This window comes from Papio anubis, chromosome 15, assembly GCF_008728515.1.
Source record: "Papio anubis isolate 15944 chromosome 15, Panubis1.0, whole genome shotgun sequence".
In the NCBI taxonomy this organism is placed as follows: Eukaryota; Metazoa; Chordata; class Mammalia; order Primates; family Cercopithecidae; genus Papio; species Papio anubis.
Window position 1 is genome coordinate 30,741,888 of NC_044990.1, and position 20,257 is coordinate 30,762,144.

The 20,257-nt window shown below is 40.2% G+C and overlaps 1 protein-coding gene across 5 annotated transcripts in view; it reads right to left on the reverse strand.

Annotated features, from left to right (window-relative positions):
• The window catches only part of NEK5 (NIMA related kinase 5), a 95,866-nt gene that overhangs the window by 60,841 nt on the left and 14,768 nt on the right, over positions 1 to 20,257 (reverse strand). For 4 of the 5 annotated variants that reach the window (XM_021929653.2, XM_031655867.1, XM_031655866.1 and 1 more), the window contains 8 exons: positions 14,362 to 14,459; positions 12,268 to 12,351; positions 12,114 to 12,184; positions 9,834 to 9,920; positions 5,420 to 5,474; positions 2,697 to 2,897; positions 2,538 to 2,619; positions 665 to 798 (listed from right to left, as the gene is read on the reverse strand). In XM_021929653.2, the coding sequence (XP_021785345.1) occupies positions 665 to 798; positions 2,538 to 2,619; positions 2,697 to 2,897; positions 5,420 to 5,474; positions 9,834 to 9,920; positions 12,114 to 12,184; positions 12,268 to 12,351; positions 14,362 to 14,459 (812 nt within the window). Of the gene's footprint in view, positions 1 to 664; positions 799 to 2,537; positions 2,620 to 2,696; positions 2,898 to 5,419; positions 5,475 to 9,833; positions 9,921 to 12,113; positions 12,352 to 14,361; positions 14,521 to 20,257 lie in introns of those variants that run through there. The other variant, XM_021929654.2, reaches the window with a different exon arrangement.

A 20,257-nucleotide genomic window follows, 5' to 3' on the forward strand; every position in this document is an offset into this window, starting at 1 on the left:
GGATCACGAGGTCAGGAGATCGAGACCATCCTGGCTAACATGGTCTCGATCTCCTGACCTCGTGATCCGCCCGCCTCGGCCTCCCAAAGTGCTGGGATTACAGGCTTGAGCCACCGCGCCCGGCCACAAAAATTTTTTTAACTAAAAAATTAAAGAAAAAGAATATAACAGCCAGTTGCAGTGGTTTATGCCTGTAATACCAGCACTTTGGGAGGCTGAGGCAGGTGGATCACAAGGTCAGGAGTTCGAGACCAGTCTGACCAATATGGTTAAACCCTGTCTCTACTAAAAGTACAAAAATTAGCTGGGGCCGGGTGCGGTGGCTCACACCTGTAATCCCAGCACTTTGGGAGGCCCAGGCAGGCGGATCACAAGGTCAAGAGATCAAGACCATCCTGGCCAAAATGGTGAAACCCCATCTCTACTAAAACACAAACATTAGCTGGACATGGTGGCACACGTCTGTAGTCCTAGCTACTCAGGAGGCTGGGGCAGAAGAATCACTTGAACCCGGGAGGCGGAGTTTGCAGTGAGTTGAGATCACATCACTGCACTCCAGCCTGGCGACAGAGCAAGACTTCATCTCAAAAAAAAAGAAAAGAAAAGAAAAGAAAAGAATACACCATAGTTAAAAAAACACAAAGGAGGGTTTAGAATGACTTACGGATCTGGCCTTCTGGGCTCCAGCTGGTGGTCTCCATTCATTTCTATGCAATATAGCATTCCTTTTAATTGGCACAGATATCCTTGATCTTGGTGGGCACTTTCCCTGGAATTTCACTTTTTGTATTTTACACTCTTAATTAACCAAAACAAAACAGCTTTAATTTTTGAAAAATTGTACATCTTTACTACTGATACTTGTAAGAATATAAACATAAGCTACATTTCATAACACAGTAAGTTTACTTTTTAGCCAGAGATATGTTACAGTGAGAGAAGTACTGATGAAAAATTAATATGCATTTTCTTTAAATGAAAAAAACCTTTTTTCAGAGTCCCTTTGCATATTTCTAGTATATATAACATCACTTTTTTTCAGAAAAATAGAAATTAATATTAACCTTTACAGAAACAGTATGTATGGGGTAATAATAAAAGTTATTAAATTTGGTCATTAGAGCTTGGGTTATCAGGCCACTCCATTCATGCCACATTGTTTGGAATTTATGAGTAGATCTTCTCTTTTTTTTTTGTTGGAACAGTCTCCCTTTGTCACCCAGGCTATGTTACAGTGGCAGGGTCTCAGCTCACTGCAACCTTCACCTCCCGAGTTCATGCAAATCTCATGCCTCAGCCACCCAAGTAGCTGGGATTATAGGCATGGGCCACTAGGTCCAGCTAATTTTTGTATTTCTAGTAGAGATGTGGTTTGGCCACGTTGGCCAGACTGGCATCAAACTCCTGGCCTCCAGTGATCTGCCCACCTTGGCCTCCCAAAATGCTGAGATTGAGGTATGAGTAGATCTCTAATGCTTGTCTTTATCTCCATCAAAATTTGTTCTCGGGCTGGGTAAGGTGGCTCACACCTGTAATCCCAGCAATTTGGGAGGCCAAGGTGGGAGGATTGTTTGAGCTCAGGAGTTTGAGACCAGCCTGGGCAACACAGTGAGACCCCATCTCAATAGAAAAAATTGTTCCTGTTCTCCTGTCTTACCTATATTAGAAATATGGATAATACACTGTCCCATACTTTGTACTTGTCTATTTTCTAAACATTCTCAGTCTAGACTGATATACAACAATGTCAGTCAAATTAAATGGCAAAGAGGCTCATTCATTTTCTCCTTAACTTTCCTCCATTTTAAAACCTCTCTCTCAATGGATAACATTTCCCTCTCATGAATTCCTTTGGGAGGTTTTCTGCTTCTCCTAATATTGTAAGTCCAGGCATTCAGTTATGGCTAAATCCTGCGGCTTTGACTTTCACAGCATCAAATGAATTAGTCATTTTCTCTTTCTTAATGCACCCCTCCCTCTGACACACAGCTTAGCTGATTCCTGACACCAGGACTAAAATAGTTTTCTCCAATTATTACTACCATAAAGTATCTCCTGCCTTCTTTGGGAACCACAAAGTAACAGTTCTCACTGTTACCAATTAGGCCCCAAGATCCTAACTTCAGCTCCAATGGTCCTTTGCAACAGAATTCTTAATTGCCAGTCTATCCTATTTTAGAAAAATAAGTTTCATCTCATCATCCATGTCTATCTGCAACCTTCTCCCACTCTATCTCTTCACTACACAAAAGTTAAGTTTGGGCTCAACCTCTTCAAGCATCTCTATCAGCATGTCCTCTGCTTCATGAAGGTTTCCTGACTAATGAGAAGAAACCCTGCAGGTCATGCATGAGCTAAATATACAACTTTCAGGCACACTCACTAGTTGCCATTTGACAAGATGATTGTTCTCCTGCTTATACTGCTTGTTTCCTAAATGTCCACTTTCAAAATGTTTGGTGAAATTTCCTTGCATTACTCTCTGTGTGAGACATGTGTAATAAATGCTTTTGATTGCACGGTAAAGTCACACTTACTCTGGACCACCTTACCAGCCTGTCGAGAAGCTGGCGCTCCTGCTCTGCATATAAGCATGTGATTAAATTCTTCCTGAATGACCTAAAACCGAACACACGTGTCAAGGACCTACAAACCAAAATCTCTGCCAAAATCCAAACAGTCACCTCAAAACTCACCTCAGGAGTCAAATATTTGGGAATAAGATTCTCTAAAAAGGGCCTTTTCAAAATGGAATTTATGGATGGTCGGTCTCGAGGAGATACTTGAAAGAGCTGAGATATCAAGGAATGTAGCTCACGCGAAAACCTTGGAGATATTGGGGCAAAATGTGCTTGACAAATCTTCAGAACCAGCTGCTGTAAGTTGTTACCCTCAAACTGAAAGGGCAAGGAGCAATCATACTAAATCAGAGAAAAGTTACTAAAGTAACAAATAATAAAAGTGTTAAAGTAACAAACATACCAAGAAGCAAAACAATGTTTTTAAATTGTAGTTAGAAGCAGTAGACCTGTAATCCCAGCAATTTGGGAGGCCAAGGCAGGAGGATCACTGGAGCCCAGGAGTTCAAGACTAGCCTGGGAAACATAGTATTAGACCTCATCTCTCCAAATCATGGTTTTTAAAAATTTGCTGGGCTTGGTGGCATAAGCCTGTGGTCCCAGCTACTTGGGAGGCTGAGGCAAGAGGATTGTCTAAACCCAGGAGGTCAAAGCTGCAGTGAGCCGTGATCACAGCACTGCACTCCAGCCTGGGTGACAGAGTGAGACCTGGTCTCAATCAAAAAATAAAAAAGAAGCACTATAGTCCACCCTAAATTGTTTTCAACAACTAATCTTTCATGAGCAGATACTGCAGTTTCTCAACGAGATGCCATGTTATTTAAAACAAGTTTTTTTGTTTTGTCTTATTATCGAAATAACGTTTACTCATAATAAAAAACTGGAAGGTACAGGAAGTTATAAAGACAGGGGAAAATATGTATAATTTTACCCCACTCAGAGGTATAGCTCCTTCTGATCTTTTTTCAAAATGATGTTTATTTTACAAAGTTGAGGTCACATTGATATGAAATTTTATCTCTTGCTTTTTAAAATTCACATAAACATTGTTTAACTTCCTCTAAAATGCTTCACAGACCAGAAAATCTTCTATTGTATGAAATCAATAGTTATTTATACATAATAATATTCAACACCATGGTGTAGCAATAAAGGTACACATTGGCCAGGCATGGTGGCTCACGCCTGTAATCCCAGCACTCTGGGAGCCCGAGATGGGGAGATCACCCAAGGTCAGGAGTTCAAGACCAACCTGGCCAACATGGTGAAACCCTGACTCTACTAAAAATACAAAAAAATTAGCCAAGTGTGGTGGTGGGCACCTGTAATCCCAGCTCCTCGGGAGGCTGAGGCAAGAGAATTGCTTGAAACCAGAAGTCAGAGGTTGCAGTGAGCTGAGATCATGCCACTGCACTCCAGTCTGGGCGACAGAGCGGGACTCCATCTCAAAAAAAAAAAAAAAAAAAGAAGACACATTTTCGTCAGAAATTGGCTGTGCAATCCTTGACAATAATTAATAATAACAATAATGACAGCTGTGGAGAAGAGTTGATGTAGCAGGTTATCCTCAGAAAGGCCTGCTTACAATGTTGGCCCATGGCTGGTGTCTGGAAACTAAGATTTCAGAAGAATTCCCACCATTCCCTGAATGTTAAGAGCGGCTCTCTTTGCCTCAGCTATTTATGTGAACAATATGGTTTACGTTGAACACCTGCTTTCTTTCCAGGAGGCTGGAAGTTTGGCATATGCCAGATAGAGGCTACCTATGTGACCAGTTCCCAGTAAAAATCCTGGGCACTGGGTATATCCAATGAGCTTTCTTATAGATCGCATTTCACAGGTGACGTGGGTAACAATGCTGGAGGATTTGGCACATCCCATGTGACCTCTGGGAAAAGACTCTTAAACACTTGCACCTGGTTTCCTATGACCTTTGCCCACGTACATTTTTCTTTTGCTGAACGTATCTATTCACACACTATTTATTTATTTATTTATTTATTTATTTTTATTTTTTATTTTTTTTTGAGACGGAGTCTCGCTCTGTCACCCAGGCTGGAGTGCAGTGGCGCAATCTCAGCTCACTGCAAGCTCCACGTCCTGGGTTCACAACATTTTCCTGCCTCAGCCTCCCGAGTAGCTGGGACTACAGGCGCCCGCCAACACGCCCAACTTTTTTTTTAATATTTTTAATAGAGGCGGGGTTTCACTGTGTTAGCCAGGATGGTCTCGATCTCCTGACCCGTCTCGGCCTCCCAAAGTGCTGGGATTACAGGCGTGAGCCACTGTGCCCGGCACTATTTATTTATTTTTTATTTTTTTGAGATGGAGTCTCGCTGTCACCCAGGCTGCAGTGCAATGGCGCAATCTCAGCTGATTGCAGCCTCCACCTCCGGGGTTCAAGCAATTCTCGTGCCTCAGCCTCCCAACTAGTTGGGGCTACAGGCACGTGCCACCATGCCTGGCTAATTTTTGTATTTTTAGTAGAGACAGGGTGTTACCATCATGTTGGCCAGGCTGGTCTCCAACTCCTGACCTCAAGTGATCTACCTGCCTCAGATTCCCAAAGTGCTGGGATTACAGGCATGAGCCACCATGCCAAGCCCACACAATTTATTTTTAATGGAAATATGCTACACACACTAGTCTCCAACTTGGACTTTTTACTTTATAATATTGTTTGGACATCTTTCCATGTCATCTATCATTATTTTAAGTAGCTCATCCACATAATTTTTAACAATCTAATAAAACCAAACATTAACCTTTTTCTCCTGTAAGTTAACTTCTTTTCTACAATTCCAATAATTCAAGATTAGTCTGACAATGAGCATACTTACAGGATGTTTGAGTGTGCAGAGCTCATATAAGACACAGCCAAGAGACCAAATATCCCTAAAGAAGATAAGAGTTTACATGCCAAGAAAATATCCATAATTCTTAATAAAAGCTTTTATCCTTACAGTGCCTTAAATTTGTGTCACTTTACAATTTTATATAAGTTGATCAGTTTTTACAAATGCTTTCAGATATATCATCAATTTTTATTAGAAGATAAGAGGTCAAATGAAAATCATTTGTAGTTTGTCAGATTTCTAGTTGAAGAAAGGCATACAAACTTTGCTACAAGCTGGTGGTTTAATATTTAGTTCAGCTTCCTGCTCAAAAACAGTGTATGTATGATGAAATGTTGAGCAATTTGGAGGAGGCAGGCAGAACTCAAACATGGATTTGTTTTGACTCAAAAGGTAATATTTGGTTGATTTGGAAAGATATATCCTACTCAAGGCTTTTGACAGAATCAAAGTTATATTATGTGATAAACATAGTATCTGATTCTCAATAAACATTTAAAAATATATTTAAAATATATATCATGAGTTTTACTCTTTACAGATTTAGTACTTCATAAATATTTATATGTGATTGGTTTAATTGAGAAGTTACTTTATAGAACAAAAAGCACAATTAAATCTAAAAGATCAAAAAATGTATAATAAGAAGTCAAGGAGTCAAAGCAAGAAGGAATCATTAAAGTGAGGAGTGAGGTAAATGGCTCCTCGAGCAGCAACACTTTGTGCTTGAGCGTGTGTGTGTGTGTTTCAGACAGAAGGAGAGAAAGATAGACTTATACTAAGGTTTTGAGTACAAAAGATGGTAAGTACAACAGACGGTAAGATTGGTGGGAAACAAATTTGTGGGGTTTTTAATGATTTTTTTTTTTTTTTCCAGAAACAAGGTTTCGCCATGTTGCTCAGGCTGGTCTCAAACTCTTGAGCTCAAGCAATACTCCCTCCTTGGCCTCCCAAAGTGCTGGGATTACAGGTGTGGGCCACCTGCACCTGACCCAAGAAGCAAACATGAACTTTCTAGACCTTCTAGAAATTCACTGACCATTTCACATCACACAGACTTTTGTCTTTACTAGGGCTTCCACAGACCCAAACTTCTCTTCTGTTCCCAGAGCACCCTCTGTAGCCAGGGTAGAGAATTCATATGCCCCCAGGGCTCAGGCCAGTACTGCAGCCACCTGGGGGTCAGGTGGGGCCAGTTGCAGGCCTGAGACCACTCTGCATAGTGAGGACTGTGGTGAACCAGTCCTCTAATGGAGCCAGCGGCTACCCACCTGATTATTGCTAATATCTTCCAATTTTCAGAGGCACCAACTATGCATATTTTAAAGTCTTTCAATATTTAATTTTTTTAATGTAGTGACAGGGTCCCACAATGTTGTCCAGGTTGGTCTTGAACCCCTGGACTCAAGTGATCATCACCCTCAGCCTCCCAAAGTGCTGGGATTATAGGCATGAGCCACCACATCCAGCAGTATTTAAATGTTGATTCAAATTCTTTTTTTTTTTTTTTTGAGACGGAGTCTTGCTTGCGGTGGCCGGATCTCAGCTCACTGCAAGCTCCGCCTCCCAGGTTTACGCCATTCTTCTGCCTCAGCCTCCCGAGTAGCTGGGACTACAGGCACCTGCCACCTCGCCCAGCTAGTTTTTTGTATTTTTTAAGTAGAGACGGGATTTCACTGTGTTAGCCAGGATGGTCTCGATCTCCTCACCTCATGATCCGCCTGTCTCGGCCTCCCAAAGTGCTAGGATTACAGGCTTGAGCCACCGCGCCCGGCCTGATTCAAATTCTTGAAAAGCAGTACAAGGAAACAAAACAACACAGCTGACCCAAGGCTATCTGTGGCATGCCCTGCTCTGAACAGCCTACTTTCTGTCCAACACACCCTACCTGCATTCCCGCACAACTAACTTGAGGCCAAACTCCTTGGTGCCAGGGGATGTCTCAAAAAAAAAAAAGTCCCTGTTATTTTATTAGGCAGAAAAATTCTTACTATTCTTTTTGTAAATCTCTACCACCTGAACTTTGCCTTTCATTTATCTCCTTCAAAGTCCAATAGCCAAGTATCTCTCGGGCATTTTTTCCTACACAAAAGGACAACTAACTTCCAAAGGGAATTCAGTCTTCTTTATCGCCAACTTGTTCAATGGCAGCCAGCTTTGAAAAAGGAAAGTTTTGGCCGGGCGCGGTGGCTCAAGCCTGTAATCCCAGCACTTTGGGAGGCCGAGACGGGCGGATCACGAGGTCAGGAGATCGAGACCATCCTGGTTAATACGGTGAAACCCCGTCTCTACTAAAAAGTACAAAAAACTAGCCGGGCGAGGTGGCGGACGCCTGTAGTCCCAGCTACTTGGGAGGCTGAGGCAGGAGAATGGCGTGAACCCGGGAGGCGGAGCTTGCAGTGAGCTGAGATCTGGCCACTGCACTCCAGCCTGGGCGACAGAGCAAGACTCCGTCTCAAAAAAAAAAAAAAAAAGAAAAAGGAAAGTTTTTTCCTTCTCCTTATAGGAAGCAAAAGCTCCTCTTCACCTTTTCTTGTGGTATACATTAACATTACTGCTGAGCGCCAGGTGCAGTGGCTCACACCTGTAATCCCAGCACTTTGAGAGGCTGAGGCAGGCAGATCACCTGAGGTCAGGAATTCAAGACCAGCCTGGCCAATATGGTGAAACCCCGTTTCTACTAAAAATACAAAATATTAGCGGGGCATGGTGGCACGTGCCTGCAGTTCCAGGTACTTGGGAGGCTGAGGCAAGAGAACTGCTTGAACCTGGGAGGCAGAGGTTGCAGTCAGCTGAGATCACGCCACTGCACTCCAGCCTGGGTGACAGAGCCAGACTCCATCTCAAAAAAAAAAGAAAAAAAAAAATTACTGCTGAGAATCAGACTCTGATATCACATACATAAAAACTAACTGGGTTTTAAAGCTGGAAGATACCTTGAAGATTACCTAGTCAATACTTTCATTGTTATGAGTTAGGAACCTGAGGCCCACAGAGGTCAAGACTTGGTCAAGTTAGCCAAGACTAGGATTCCTAGCTCCTAATCCAGTGAGCGGTCACCAGATCACACTGTCTTCTACTTCATCCTCTTCAATCTTTTCTTGCAATAGACTAAACAGTGCTTCAAAGGTATGAACATATAATACAAAAATGGACGTCACAGTGACTGCAATTTGCAATGTTATTTTTTATATCACTTGTATCTTTAAATGAAGAGAAATGGCTTTCTTCTAAACAAGTTCGAAACCTTCAGGTAACACTGCTCAGAGACAGTCACTGGGATCCCCATTGTGTGGCAGGCCAGGTCTTACTAACGCAGGCCTCCATCATAACTGTTTCTGTACTGACTGAGTGGTGAAGTTAAATATTAAAAGCTAAAAAAGCCAGTGCCCGGCCAGGCACAGTGGCTCACACCTGTAATCTCAACACTTTGGGAGGCTGAGGCGGGCAGATCACAAGGTCAGGAGTTTGAGACCAGCCTGGACAACATGGTGAAATCCCGTCTCTACTAAAAATACAAAACTTTAGCCAGGCATGGTGGCAGGCGCCTGTAATCCCAGATACACAGGAGGCTGAGGCAGGAGAATTGCTTGAACCTGGGAGGCGGAGGTTGTAGTGAGCCGAGATTATGCCATTGCACGTTAGCCTGGGTGACAAGAGCAAGAGCAAGACTCTGTCTCAAAAAAAAAAAAAAAAGCCAGTGCCCTTATACAAAGGCTGTAATGTAAAAAAGCCCATCAAGAGTTTTGCCTAGGCCTTTCCTAGGCCTTAAAGCATGATAAAATAACAAAGGAATTCTTAACAGGAGCCATTTAAGATTAAACAATTTTATTGGGGGTCTGAAGAAACTCCCCAGGCCTCCACAAACAAGTTTATTGGAGGTCTGAAAGAACTGCCTAAACCTCCATGATTTAGCAGGAGACAAAATAAGGGTAATCACCCCAGCACCTAGACCCATTTAGATTAAGTAAGCTTACTGAGGCTCTAGAAGAAAGTCTTCAGGACTCAGACCTTAGTTACAGATTAAAAGGAGTTAATCACTATGTCTTTAAGTGAATGTACACTTACACACAGACATATAGCTTAGAAGGAGTATAAGCTCTGAAAAACTTCGTAATTTTGAGTTGGTCTGGTGATAATTTCCAGGCCTTCTCCCTGTACCAGTTACAGAAATGAAAACTCTCTTCCTCCCCAGTTCATCTGCATCTCATTATTGGACCATGAGAAATAGCAGCCCAACCCTGTTTGGTCCGGGAACAATTTCACACATGAAGAAAATGAAATTACAAAAGTACCATGAGAAAGAAAGAAGAGATTTGAATTTTAGTTTCTGGAATCTTCATTCAGTGTCATCCATCGGATTTTACTGACACTTTCAAACTAAGAGTCAGCAACTTACGTTTTATTGTTGTAGGGTTTATTCTGACAGATCTCTGGGGACAGGTAGTAAGGTGTTCCAATACAAGTTCGAGCAAGTTCCATGGAACTAGTAAATTATATTAAATAATAAATCAGCATGAATTTTTATTGGAGTAAGAAAAGTCTTAAGACATGGACATGCAAGAAAAAATGTGAAAATGGATAACACAAGATTTGATGCATACATGTGTTAGAAGAAAGCAAAACACTGTATGTTGATAGAGTAACTAAATCAGCTGATTTTTAAACTTACAATTCACCTTCCAAAAATTTACACATTAAAATATATTTTTTATGGCTTAAAGACTCCACAAAGAGATGAAATTGTCATGTTATAAAAATCTCTCAGTGTAATCCCAGCACTTTGGGAGGCCGAGACGGGCGGATCTCGAGGTCAGGAGATCGAGACCATCCTGACTAACACAGTGAAACCCCGTCTCTACTAGAAAATGCAAAAACTAGCCGGGCGAGGTGGCTGGCGCTTCGTAGTCCCAGCTACTCGGGAGGCTGAGGCAGGAGAATGGCGTAAAACCCGAGGCAGAGCTTGTGCGAGCTGAGATCCGCCACTGCACTCCAGCCTGGGCTGGCCAGAGCCAGACTGCCTCCAAAAAAAAAAAAAATCTCTCAGATGTAGAGATTATCAAATCGCAACTTCATGATTTAAAACTTGGAAAATACAAAAATGAATAAGGGAGAAAAAAGTTACCCAGAATCTTAGCACCTAAAACAACTATTGTTAAAATTCTGATATATTTCCTTCCTGTCTTTTTTCCACACATATTTTTCATGTAACTGTGATCACAATGTATTTAAAATTCAGAATTCCATTTTCTTTACCTAGTATAACAAAGTTATCAAGAAGTCTTCAAAACCGTAAATGTTTATGATATATTCAGGTACATGGTCATGCCAAGCTTTATTGAATTTAACCATTTCCCAATTATTTAGGCACTTACATTATTCCAAATTTCAAATTATTCCCTTGGAACAAATTCTCAGAAATAGAATATTTAAAAATCTCTTGATATATATTGCCACCAAATTGTCTTCCAAACAGGTGCACCAATTTATTCTGCTAGAAAGTGTGTAAACCAAAAATAAAACTCTGAGCCCCCCAACCAACTCATAAACCCTCCCTTTAGCCAAGGACATTCCAAAGTTAACCTGAAAAACCAGTTCAGGCCATGATGGGGAGCAGGGTTGGACATGCCTCATTATTTCCTCCTCCCCTTTGGAATTCAGGCATTAACACTAAAACAGACCTTAAGACTGACAAAGCAGATTCCTTGCAGCAATAAGATACCAAAGTCCAGCCTGACTCTAGTATAACATCACATGACAGATAGCAGGCCTGAAAGAAATCAAAATATTTTACCCCACATCATGTTTCTTTGTCCATATGTTGAAATAGTCCTGCAAAGGTATCTCTTGTGGGGAAACTCTACATTCTGAAGAAAATTCCTTTCTTTTTCCAAGTCTTTTTCCTGATCCAGGAAAAAATTAACTAAGAGTCTGGCACCTTTTTAAATCTGATAAGAAACATTTACAATCTATTCTCTCTGAGGCCTGCTACTTGGAGATTTCATCTGCATAATAAAAACCTTCATTTCCACAACCCCTTACCTTAACCCAGACACTCCCTTCCATTAATTCCAGGTCTTTAGATAGACTCTTTCAACCAACTGCCAATCAGAAAAGTTTTTAATCCACCTATGACCTGGAAGCTCCCTCCCACGCCTCCCAGCTTTGAGTTGTCCTGCTTTTCTGGACCAAACCCATGTACATCCTATTGGTGTCTTGTGTCTCCCTAAAATGTGCAAAACCAAGTTGTAGACCGGCCACTTTGGATACATGTTCTTAGGATCTCCTGAGGGCTATGTCACAGGCATGGGCCTTTGGTCACTCGTATTTGGCTCAGAATAAATCTCTTCAAATATTTTACTGAGTTTGACTTTTTTCATTAAGAAGTGTAAACCTGCCTATTTCACTAAATTCTCTCTAGCTTTATGCGTATTACAGTCACATTCATATTTGATAAACTGGAATTACACTACAGAACATTAGCAACATCATTCTATTACACCACAATTTACCTTGAGAATTTTAATCTCAAAGTACCATCTGATTTAATGCATTTACATAAAGCTATCTAAAATTATTTAGACAACCAAGATTTTAATATCTTCTTAATCCATGATACCTAAAAATACATATTTGGGCTATTTTGAATAGAAAGAAAAATTATTTTCAAAGTACTTACTTATTCAGGACTCTTGCTATACCAAAGTCCCCAAGCTTTGCAACCATTCCATTCTTGCTAAGAAAAATGTTCTATAAATGGAGAAAATGTCATGTTGTTTGAGGTACTTCAAGAAAAGATCAATTCTGTCTTAGTCTTCTCTCTGAGCTGTTACCTGAGCTTTTATGTCCCTGTGTAATATCTTCCTGTCATGAATATGTTTTAGTCCTAGAGAAATCTGTACAAACCATCCGAGGATCTATAGAGAGAACACAAAACAAAGCCACTGAATAGCCTGGTAGTCACTGAAATGTCTTCATGGTAACATGCAAAAAGAAAGAAAGAAATTATACACACACACACACACACACACACATATAGTGTATGTGTATTTATAGGAATGAAGTTAATAGGTATACTTTATCATATTATTATTTTCATTTTACAACTAAAACAATGGAGGCACAGAAAAGTAATCCAAATATCACTGGTATCAAATGAATTCCACACGCAGAAAAAGATAAGTAGGGGCAAGGGAAAGACACATGCGTTCATGATTTTCTTTTTTTCTTACTTAACCCTGGGGTGCTAACTGCATCGTAAATAGTACACAAGTAGCCCTGTTTCCTGATAACCTGGGAGCCATTGGTTCTTCCTTTACGGTGGAAGGAGGGTGCCAAGGGTGGGGAGAGAAAGAGGAAGAAATGAGGGATCTGTGAGGTTGTTAGGAATTGTAATAAAATATCAATATATCTAATATAAAACCAACAAATACTTTACTTTTAAAGTTTAATTTTTTTTTTTTTTTTTTTTTTTTTTTTGAGACTGAGTCTGGCTCTGTCGCCCAGGCTGGAGTGCAGTGGCCGGATCTCAGCTCACTGCAAGCTCCGCCTCCCGGGTTTACGCCATTCTCCTGCCTTAGCCTCCCGAGTAGCTGGGACCATAGGCGCCCGCCACTTTGCCCGGCTAATTTTTTTTGTATTTTTTAGTAGAGACGGGGTTTCACCGTGTTAGCCAGGATGGTCTCGATCTCCTGACCTCGTGATCCACCCGTCTCGGCCTCCCAAAGTGCTAGGATTACAGGCTTGAGCCACCGCGCCCGGCCTTAAAGTTTAATTTTATTTCTAAGTCATGATTTTATTTTATCTTTGTTGACCATGAGCCTCTTTCCGAAAATGTGTTCTATGCCTACAGAAATTTATTTAAACTATTCTAAAATTTCACTGGTTCTTTGTCTGCCAAATTATACAGAAAGAGGAAAATAATAGGAATAAAGCCATATTCCAGACATTAATATTCGGTTGTAACTTTAGTTCATTCCCAACAAAAAGAAATGTAACTCAAAATTTTGTCAAGAGAAGCATTTTTATAAAATGTGGCAAAATAATACCTAGATAAGAAAAAAGAGTTTCTATGAATATGGAATTTAATATATAATATAAATGAGCATACAAAAAATGCTTGATTAATCTTACAGAAGTTAGAAATATTGATTCTTCAATCCTTCATATATTCAAAATATTAAACTTTAGGAGGAAATTATATGGGCATGAGGCTCCCAAATGCTAAAATAGAACAAAGAAACAAATGGCCAAAGGAAAAATGGTGGGCCTTTCCTGTGTGCTTCCTGAGGCAATGGCCTTACCAGCAATCATATAGGCGCTAATTCAGATTCCTCTCCACACACACAAACCTGTCTCCTTCATGAGTACCACTCCCAAGAGGGTTCCAAGGAGGCTTGGAATATAGAAGAGAAATACATTTGTGCAAAGAGAAAGTGGGAGAGGCCATTATTCTTCATCTTTTATCTCCCCCTCTTAGTAACTAATGAAACTAAACAGGCATTGCCAAGAGAAGCTTCTATCCTCCCTAGCAAAGTGGGATATCTACTTTAAAACACAGCACCAAATGGTGAAAGAGAAAACAGTGAAGCTATAAACATGTCACATGTTAAATGGCTAAGGAACACTCACATTCAGGTTTTTATTTAACCGTGAAGATTTATCTCAGAGGCATCCTACACGAGATTGTCCAAACAGACTATCTTTTCTCAAGAAAATCTCACTCTAAAAAACAATTCAGTTTAAGTTCAATTGCAAACTTGTTCTACTGAATCTACCAAGAATATTGATCCACTATTTTATGGTTTGAATTTCTCTACCAAAACACGTGCTTTATATCAACATAGTCTACTACTTATGACACTATAAATTTAATTCTCTCCCCACCACACATACATAAAATTAAAAGGCAAATTAGAAGTTTTTACCTGATCTTCACTAAATAACACACCCCGTTGTCTATTGATCCTTTTCATGAGATCCCCTCCATCACAATATTCCATTACAATAAACAGCCTGCCGTTCTCTGTAAGAAAAGGAATCATTTGGTGCTGGAAGGATTTCAGATATTTATCAGTCATGTTCTGGCTGTGGAATCAAAATGGACTGGGTTCTAATTCCACTATACCATTTATATTTCTCAGCTCTGTGACTCTGGGCAAGTCACTTTAACTTCTCTGTGCCTCATTACCTCATCTGTAAAATGGAAATAATATTATAGAAATTTGTTCTTCGGATTGTTGGAAAGATTAAATGAGTTAATCCCTGTCAGATGCTTAGAATAATGCCTGTAGATAATAAGAGTTTAAGAAATGTTGGCTATTTTTATTAATACATTCCTTTGAGAGATTAGAAATCTGCTATAAAAATAGCAGCTGTAACTCTTCCTAACACCCCAGGAAGAATTAATAGCCCCTTCTTGAATTTGGGCATAAAGCCATATTTATACGGCACTTATTCATCTACGTTGTTGAATACAATAGAAACTCTTATAACTGACCTCTGCCTAAACCACTCACTAGATTACAGGACACTCTCCATTGCTATTGTCCCATCAAGGTTACCACTAGTTACTACTAGGCTCTCTAGTATGTCCAAGTACCTCTGCTCCTACCAGTTGAACTGAATCTTACCAAGATCATTGTGTTTCTTCCCAGATATGTTTATTCCATTTACTCTTGTCTTTATAACAGACACTGATGAAATACGAATAGAAAATGAAAGATGTGATATTTTCCAAAAGCTATGCTGAATATTTTGGAGGACTCAGTAAAAGTGAGCAGTTTTTAAAAAAATAGCTATTGACCTAAATGTTGATGGGATGAATGAAATATAACTGGAAAACTTCTAAAAGGATTGTGTACAGACTATCCACAAATTCTTGCTCCACATTAAAGAAAAGAAACTAAAAGTTCTAAATAAGAAGCATAGCTTACGTAAGAAAGAAGATTCAGAACGATAGTCAGTGGACTCATAATCTACCAACTATAGTTCTGAATTTTCTTGAACTGTAGTGAGTTATTCTTGTCTTTACATAAACTGATGAAATATGAATAGAAAATGAAAGATGTGATTATTTCTCCAAAAGCTATCCTGAATATTTTGGAGGACTCAGTAAAAGTGAGTTTAATAAATAAATAAATAAATAAATAAATAACCATTGACCTAAACGTTGAATGAAATGAATGAAATACAACTAGAAAATTTCTAAAAGGATTGTGGACAGATTATCCACAAACACTGGCTCCATATTAAAGAAAAGAAACTATCCTTTGACAAATGCTTGTAATTTCCTTAAAATTTTTTTCTTTTTTTTTTTCTGGCCATTTCCACTCAAAGGATGATTATGTCTTCTTATGTTAAAATATGTTTGCATAACTGCTAGGATCTAAATATCTTTGTCTTCCCCAAATGTGTATGTTGAAATTCTAGCCCCCACGGTGATGGTATTAGGAGGTATAGGGCTTTTGGAAGGTGACTAGGTCATGAGGGTGAAGCCCACATGAACGGACTGCTGTCCAAGAGAGAACCCTCTCCGCTTCCACCATGTGAAGTCACAATGAGGCGAACCATCTATGAACCAGAAAGTGAACCCTTAGCAGACAGTGAATCTGCCTGCACCTTGATCTTGTACTTCTCAGCCTCCAGAACTGTGAGAAATAAATTTCTGCTGTTTATAAGCCACTCAGTTTATGGTATTTTGTTATAGCTGCTGGAATAGACTTATAGCTGCTAGAATAGACTAAAACAGATGATTTTCCGCTTTAACCAGCTTTCTTAATTAGCCCACCAACTACCAGCTGGGATCTTGTTAGAAAAGAAGGATTTCTACTCACTTGTTTGTCTACACTTCATTCTTTTGTATCTAAAACAGTAGTTAGCACATCAAAGGGGCTTAAATGTTTGTTGAGTGGATTCATTAAAAACAAACAAACAACAATAACAAAAACAAACAAACAAACAAAACCCTGAAGGAACACAAAACATACAAAAACATTCATGCCAAAATCAGGCTTATAAGCAATTGTTAACATTTTCCCCTGTAGTCCCTACTAAATGCCAAACTCTCTTGCCAAATCTTTTGCTCTTCTACTCTTTAAAGTACCCTAACCAACTTACTGTGGATATCAGTAACCTGGCAGTGTCTACCCTTGGTTGCTTCTAATTCACAAACCATGCATCTTCTTTCACATATTTCAATTTTTCCACCTCTCTTCTTTAAGAGACAGATCCATTCATTTATTAACAAACTTCTATTGAGGACATGCAAAAGCAAGGAATGCTGTGTAGGAATAAAAAACAAATAAGCCATCCATTCTACTGTTAAAGAGGCAAAGTCTAGTTGGGGAGTCCCTCAGCATTGGGTGAGAAGTGCTGTGAAGAAGACTGTAGGCTGGAGGGTGAGGAGAAAGTGCCTGCAAGTCAAGTGCCTGCAAGTCAAACTGGAGATCCAGGAAGGGTTCTGAGAAGATGCTTCCTGATATGCCCTAATATCTAGAGATCGGTTATTTTCAGGAATATGTTACTTTTAGGAGAATTGATGTTTCTTATCATTGAAGCTCAGTCATTAAAAGGTCTGCCACAGCAATGAAGGGATGGCAATTTCAAAACCATGGAAGAATCAGAATAATGAAACAGAGGAGAAAAGATTTCATCTCACTTCCTTTTCACCAACCTCCAACTCACTCAACCTTTCACTGGCTTTTGGTGAAAGAAACTGACTGACTCAAAATTCATCATGACAGAGGTATCTTAAAGAAACTACTGGCCGGGTGCAGTGGCTTATGCCTGTAACCCCAGCACTTTGGGAGGCCGAGGTGGGTGGATCACCTGAGGTCAGGAATTTGAGACCAGCCTGGCCAACATAGTGAAACCCCATCTCTACTAAAAATACAAAAATTAGCCAGGTGTGGTGGCGGGCACCTGTAATCCCAGCTACTCAGGAGACTGAGGCAGGAGAATTGCTTGAACCCAGGAGGTGGAAGTGCAGTGAGCCAAGATTGCGCCATTGCACTCCAGCCTGGGTGACAGAGTGAGACTCCGTCTCAAAAAAAAAAAAAAAAAAGAGAAACTACTTAACGTCAATTAGCATTATCTCTGACTGTAAAATAAGGATTTTCCCCATTAGCCACTGTTAATTTTATATTTATTGGAAATGTCTGGAAAAATCATTTATGCTCTCAAATTTTCCATCTGCTGTAAAGCTCATGGATCACCGACACTTCAAAACAATTGGGGGGCACTAAATAACCTTTTTATTTGTCAAGTTCCAACATTTATTAAACAATTATTCTAATTCATTCTAAAATGCACTTTTAAAAAATCAAGGGCTTGGTACAGTGGCTCTCGCCTGTAATCCCAGCATTTTGGGAGGCCAAGGCTGACGCAGGTGGATTGCTTGAACTCAGGTGTTTGAGACCAGCCTGGGCAACATGGCAAAACTCTGGCTCTATAAAGAAAAAAAAATACAAAAATTAGCCAGGTGTGGGGGTGCATGCCTGTAATCCCAGTACGCAGGAGACTGAGGTGGGAGGGCCACTTAAGCCCAGAAGGTCAAGGCTGCAGTGAGCTATAATGGTACCACTGCACTCCAGCCTGGGCAACAGAATGAGACTCTGTCTCAAAAAAAAAATAAAATCAAGATTGTTTCTTACAGACCTTGGCGTCTTCCAATCACTTGCTGTAGACCTGGCAGGCTTAATGTTTTCACTGCCTAAATAATTTTTAGAATACCTTAACCAACTTTGTTTGCTCATATTTTCTTTTTTATGTGTGCATAAGAGTAATATAAAATAAAACTCTGTGTTTAAATAAATGTAAAAGATCTCTTTCTGGCCAGGCACAGTGCTCACAGCACTTTTGGAAGCCATGGCAGAAGGATCACTGGAGGCCAGGAGTTCAAGGCTGCAGTGAGCCATGATCCAATTACCCCAATTGCAAGTAAATGAAATCTGTAACAACCTAAATAAGCTTGGAAGAAGACCATGAGCCACAGATAACGGTCCCAACTGATACCTTGATTTCACCTAGCTGAGACTGTGGGCAGAGAATCCAGCTAAGCCAACCTCAGGCTTCTAACCTACAGAAATCAAGAGATAATAAATATGTGTTGTTGTTAAGCCACTAAATTTGTGTTCATTTGCTATGTAGTAATAGAAAACAAATACAACAGCATGGGAATTTTTGCCTATTTTGTCTGCTGATGTATCTCCAAAACTTAGAACATGACTGGCATATAACAGACACTTAATGAATGTTTATTGATGGAATTCACATGGAATTAATTTAGTCTTAGGAAAATATCACTACATTCTCATTATTTCTCTTATGTTGCTTCAAACCAATAAAAACATCCTATTTTCTTTTTTTTTGAGACAGAGTTTCGTTCTTGTTGCCCAGGCTGGAGTGCAGTGGCACAATCTCAGCTCACTGCAACCTTCACCTCCCAGGTTCAAACGATTCTCCTACCTCAGCCTCCCAAGCAGCTGGGATGACAGGCACGCACCAGCACACCTAGCTAATTTTTTTTTGTATTTTCAGTAGAGACGGGGTTTCACCATGGCCAGGGTAGTCTTGAACTCCTGACCTCAGGTGATCTGCCTGCCTGGGCCTCCCAGGGTGCTGGGTTTACAGGCGTGAGCAACCGCGCCCGTCCGAAAACATCGTATTTTCTATAGACAAACACTAGAGCCATGGTTCTTATGATCAGAGATAAGCCATTTGAAGGAAAGCAAGCCTTTACCTACACTCTCTAAAAGACAGAGGCTACAAGGCCCTCTGAGGCTTTTAGATAAGCTCAGTAGTTCAAGTCCCAGCAATCTGCCAAGAAAACTCAAAGGCATCACAATAGCTGTAGCTTTCCTGAACACAGGGGTGCTCTACTTAAAAAGAGTCAGAAGAAAATGTAAACTTACAGTATCAACAAACACAGCAGAGGTTATTTACACTGTAAAAATGACCCTAGTTTTGCAAAAGCTTCCAGCGGTAAACTGTCCTCAAAAATCACTCTCACGTGGTATAAGGAAATACTCTAGTCTCTAAAAGTGGTGCAGTCCATTTGCTCATTCAGTAAACAGGTATTGAGCAGCCAGTGTGTGCTAGATGCCAAGGATCAAGTGGTGAGCAAAACAGATGGAGCCCCCAAATTCATTAAGTTTACACTATGTAAAGGGCGACAAATATGAAACAAATTCATAATCATATAAATAGACATATGTAAGTACAACTGCTGTGGAAGAGAACCAAAGGGAGCTGTAATTTGAATTGTGAGTTCAGAAAAGGCCTGAGGATGAGCAGGAGTTAGCCAGAGAGTCACAGTAATAACCTCAAACAAAATAAAGAAGAGAAAGACCATCTTACAGCGTTATCAGTAGCCAATGGACAGGAATGCAGGGCACTTTATTCAGTGGCTCTCCTTGAAAGTTATTCCATGCAACCCAATTCCAGACCATGTGTACTGTTCTGCTCCCAGGAAGACCTCAGAAGAGTCCCAAGAGCTCTTTTAAATACCCAGAAGCCAAAGAAGGGCCATACACACAGAAGTACTTTGAATGTAGTGGTTTTAATCAGGAAGGAACACAGTGCCCTGCACAGTGCACATGCTTGAGACACAGTGGCTGTATTTATTTATTGACTGACTTTAACCCAACTGATGATGCTTGAAGATACCGAGGTTAACACTTCTGCTCCATGAACTACTTATCACTCTTAAAACAGCCCAGTGCTGGGGGCTGGGCTGGGGAATGACCCGTCATAAAACTGTCAGCACATACAGCCCTGTCACAACTTAAGACACACCTGACATACTGTAGATTTGTTTATTGT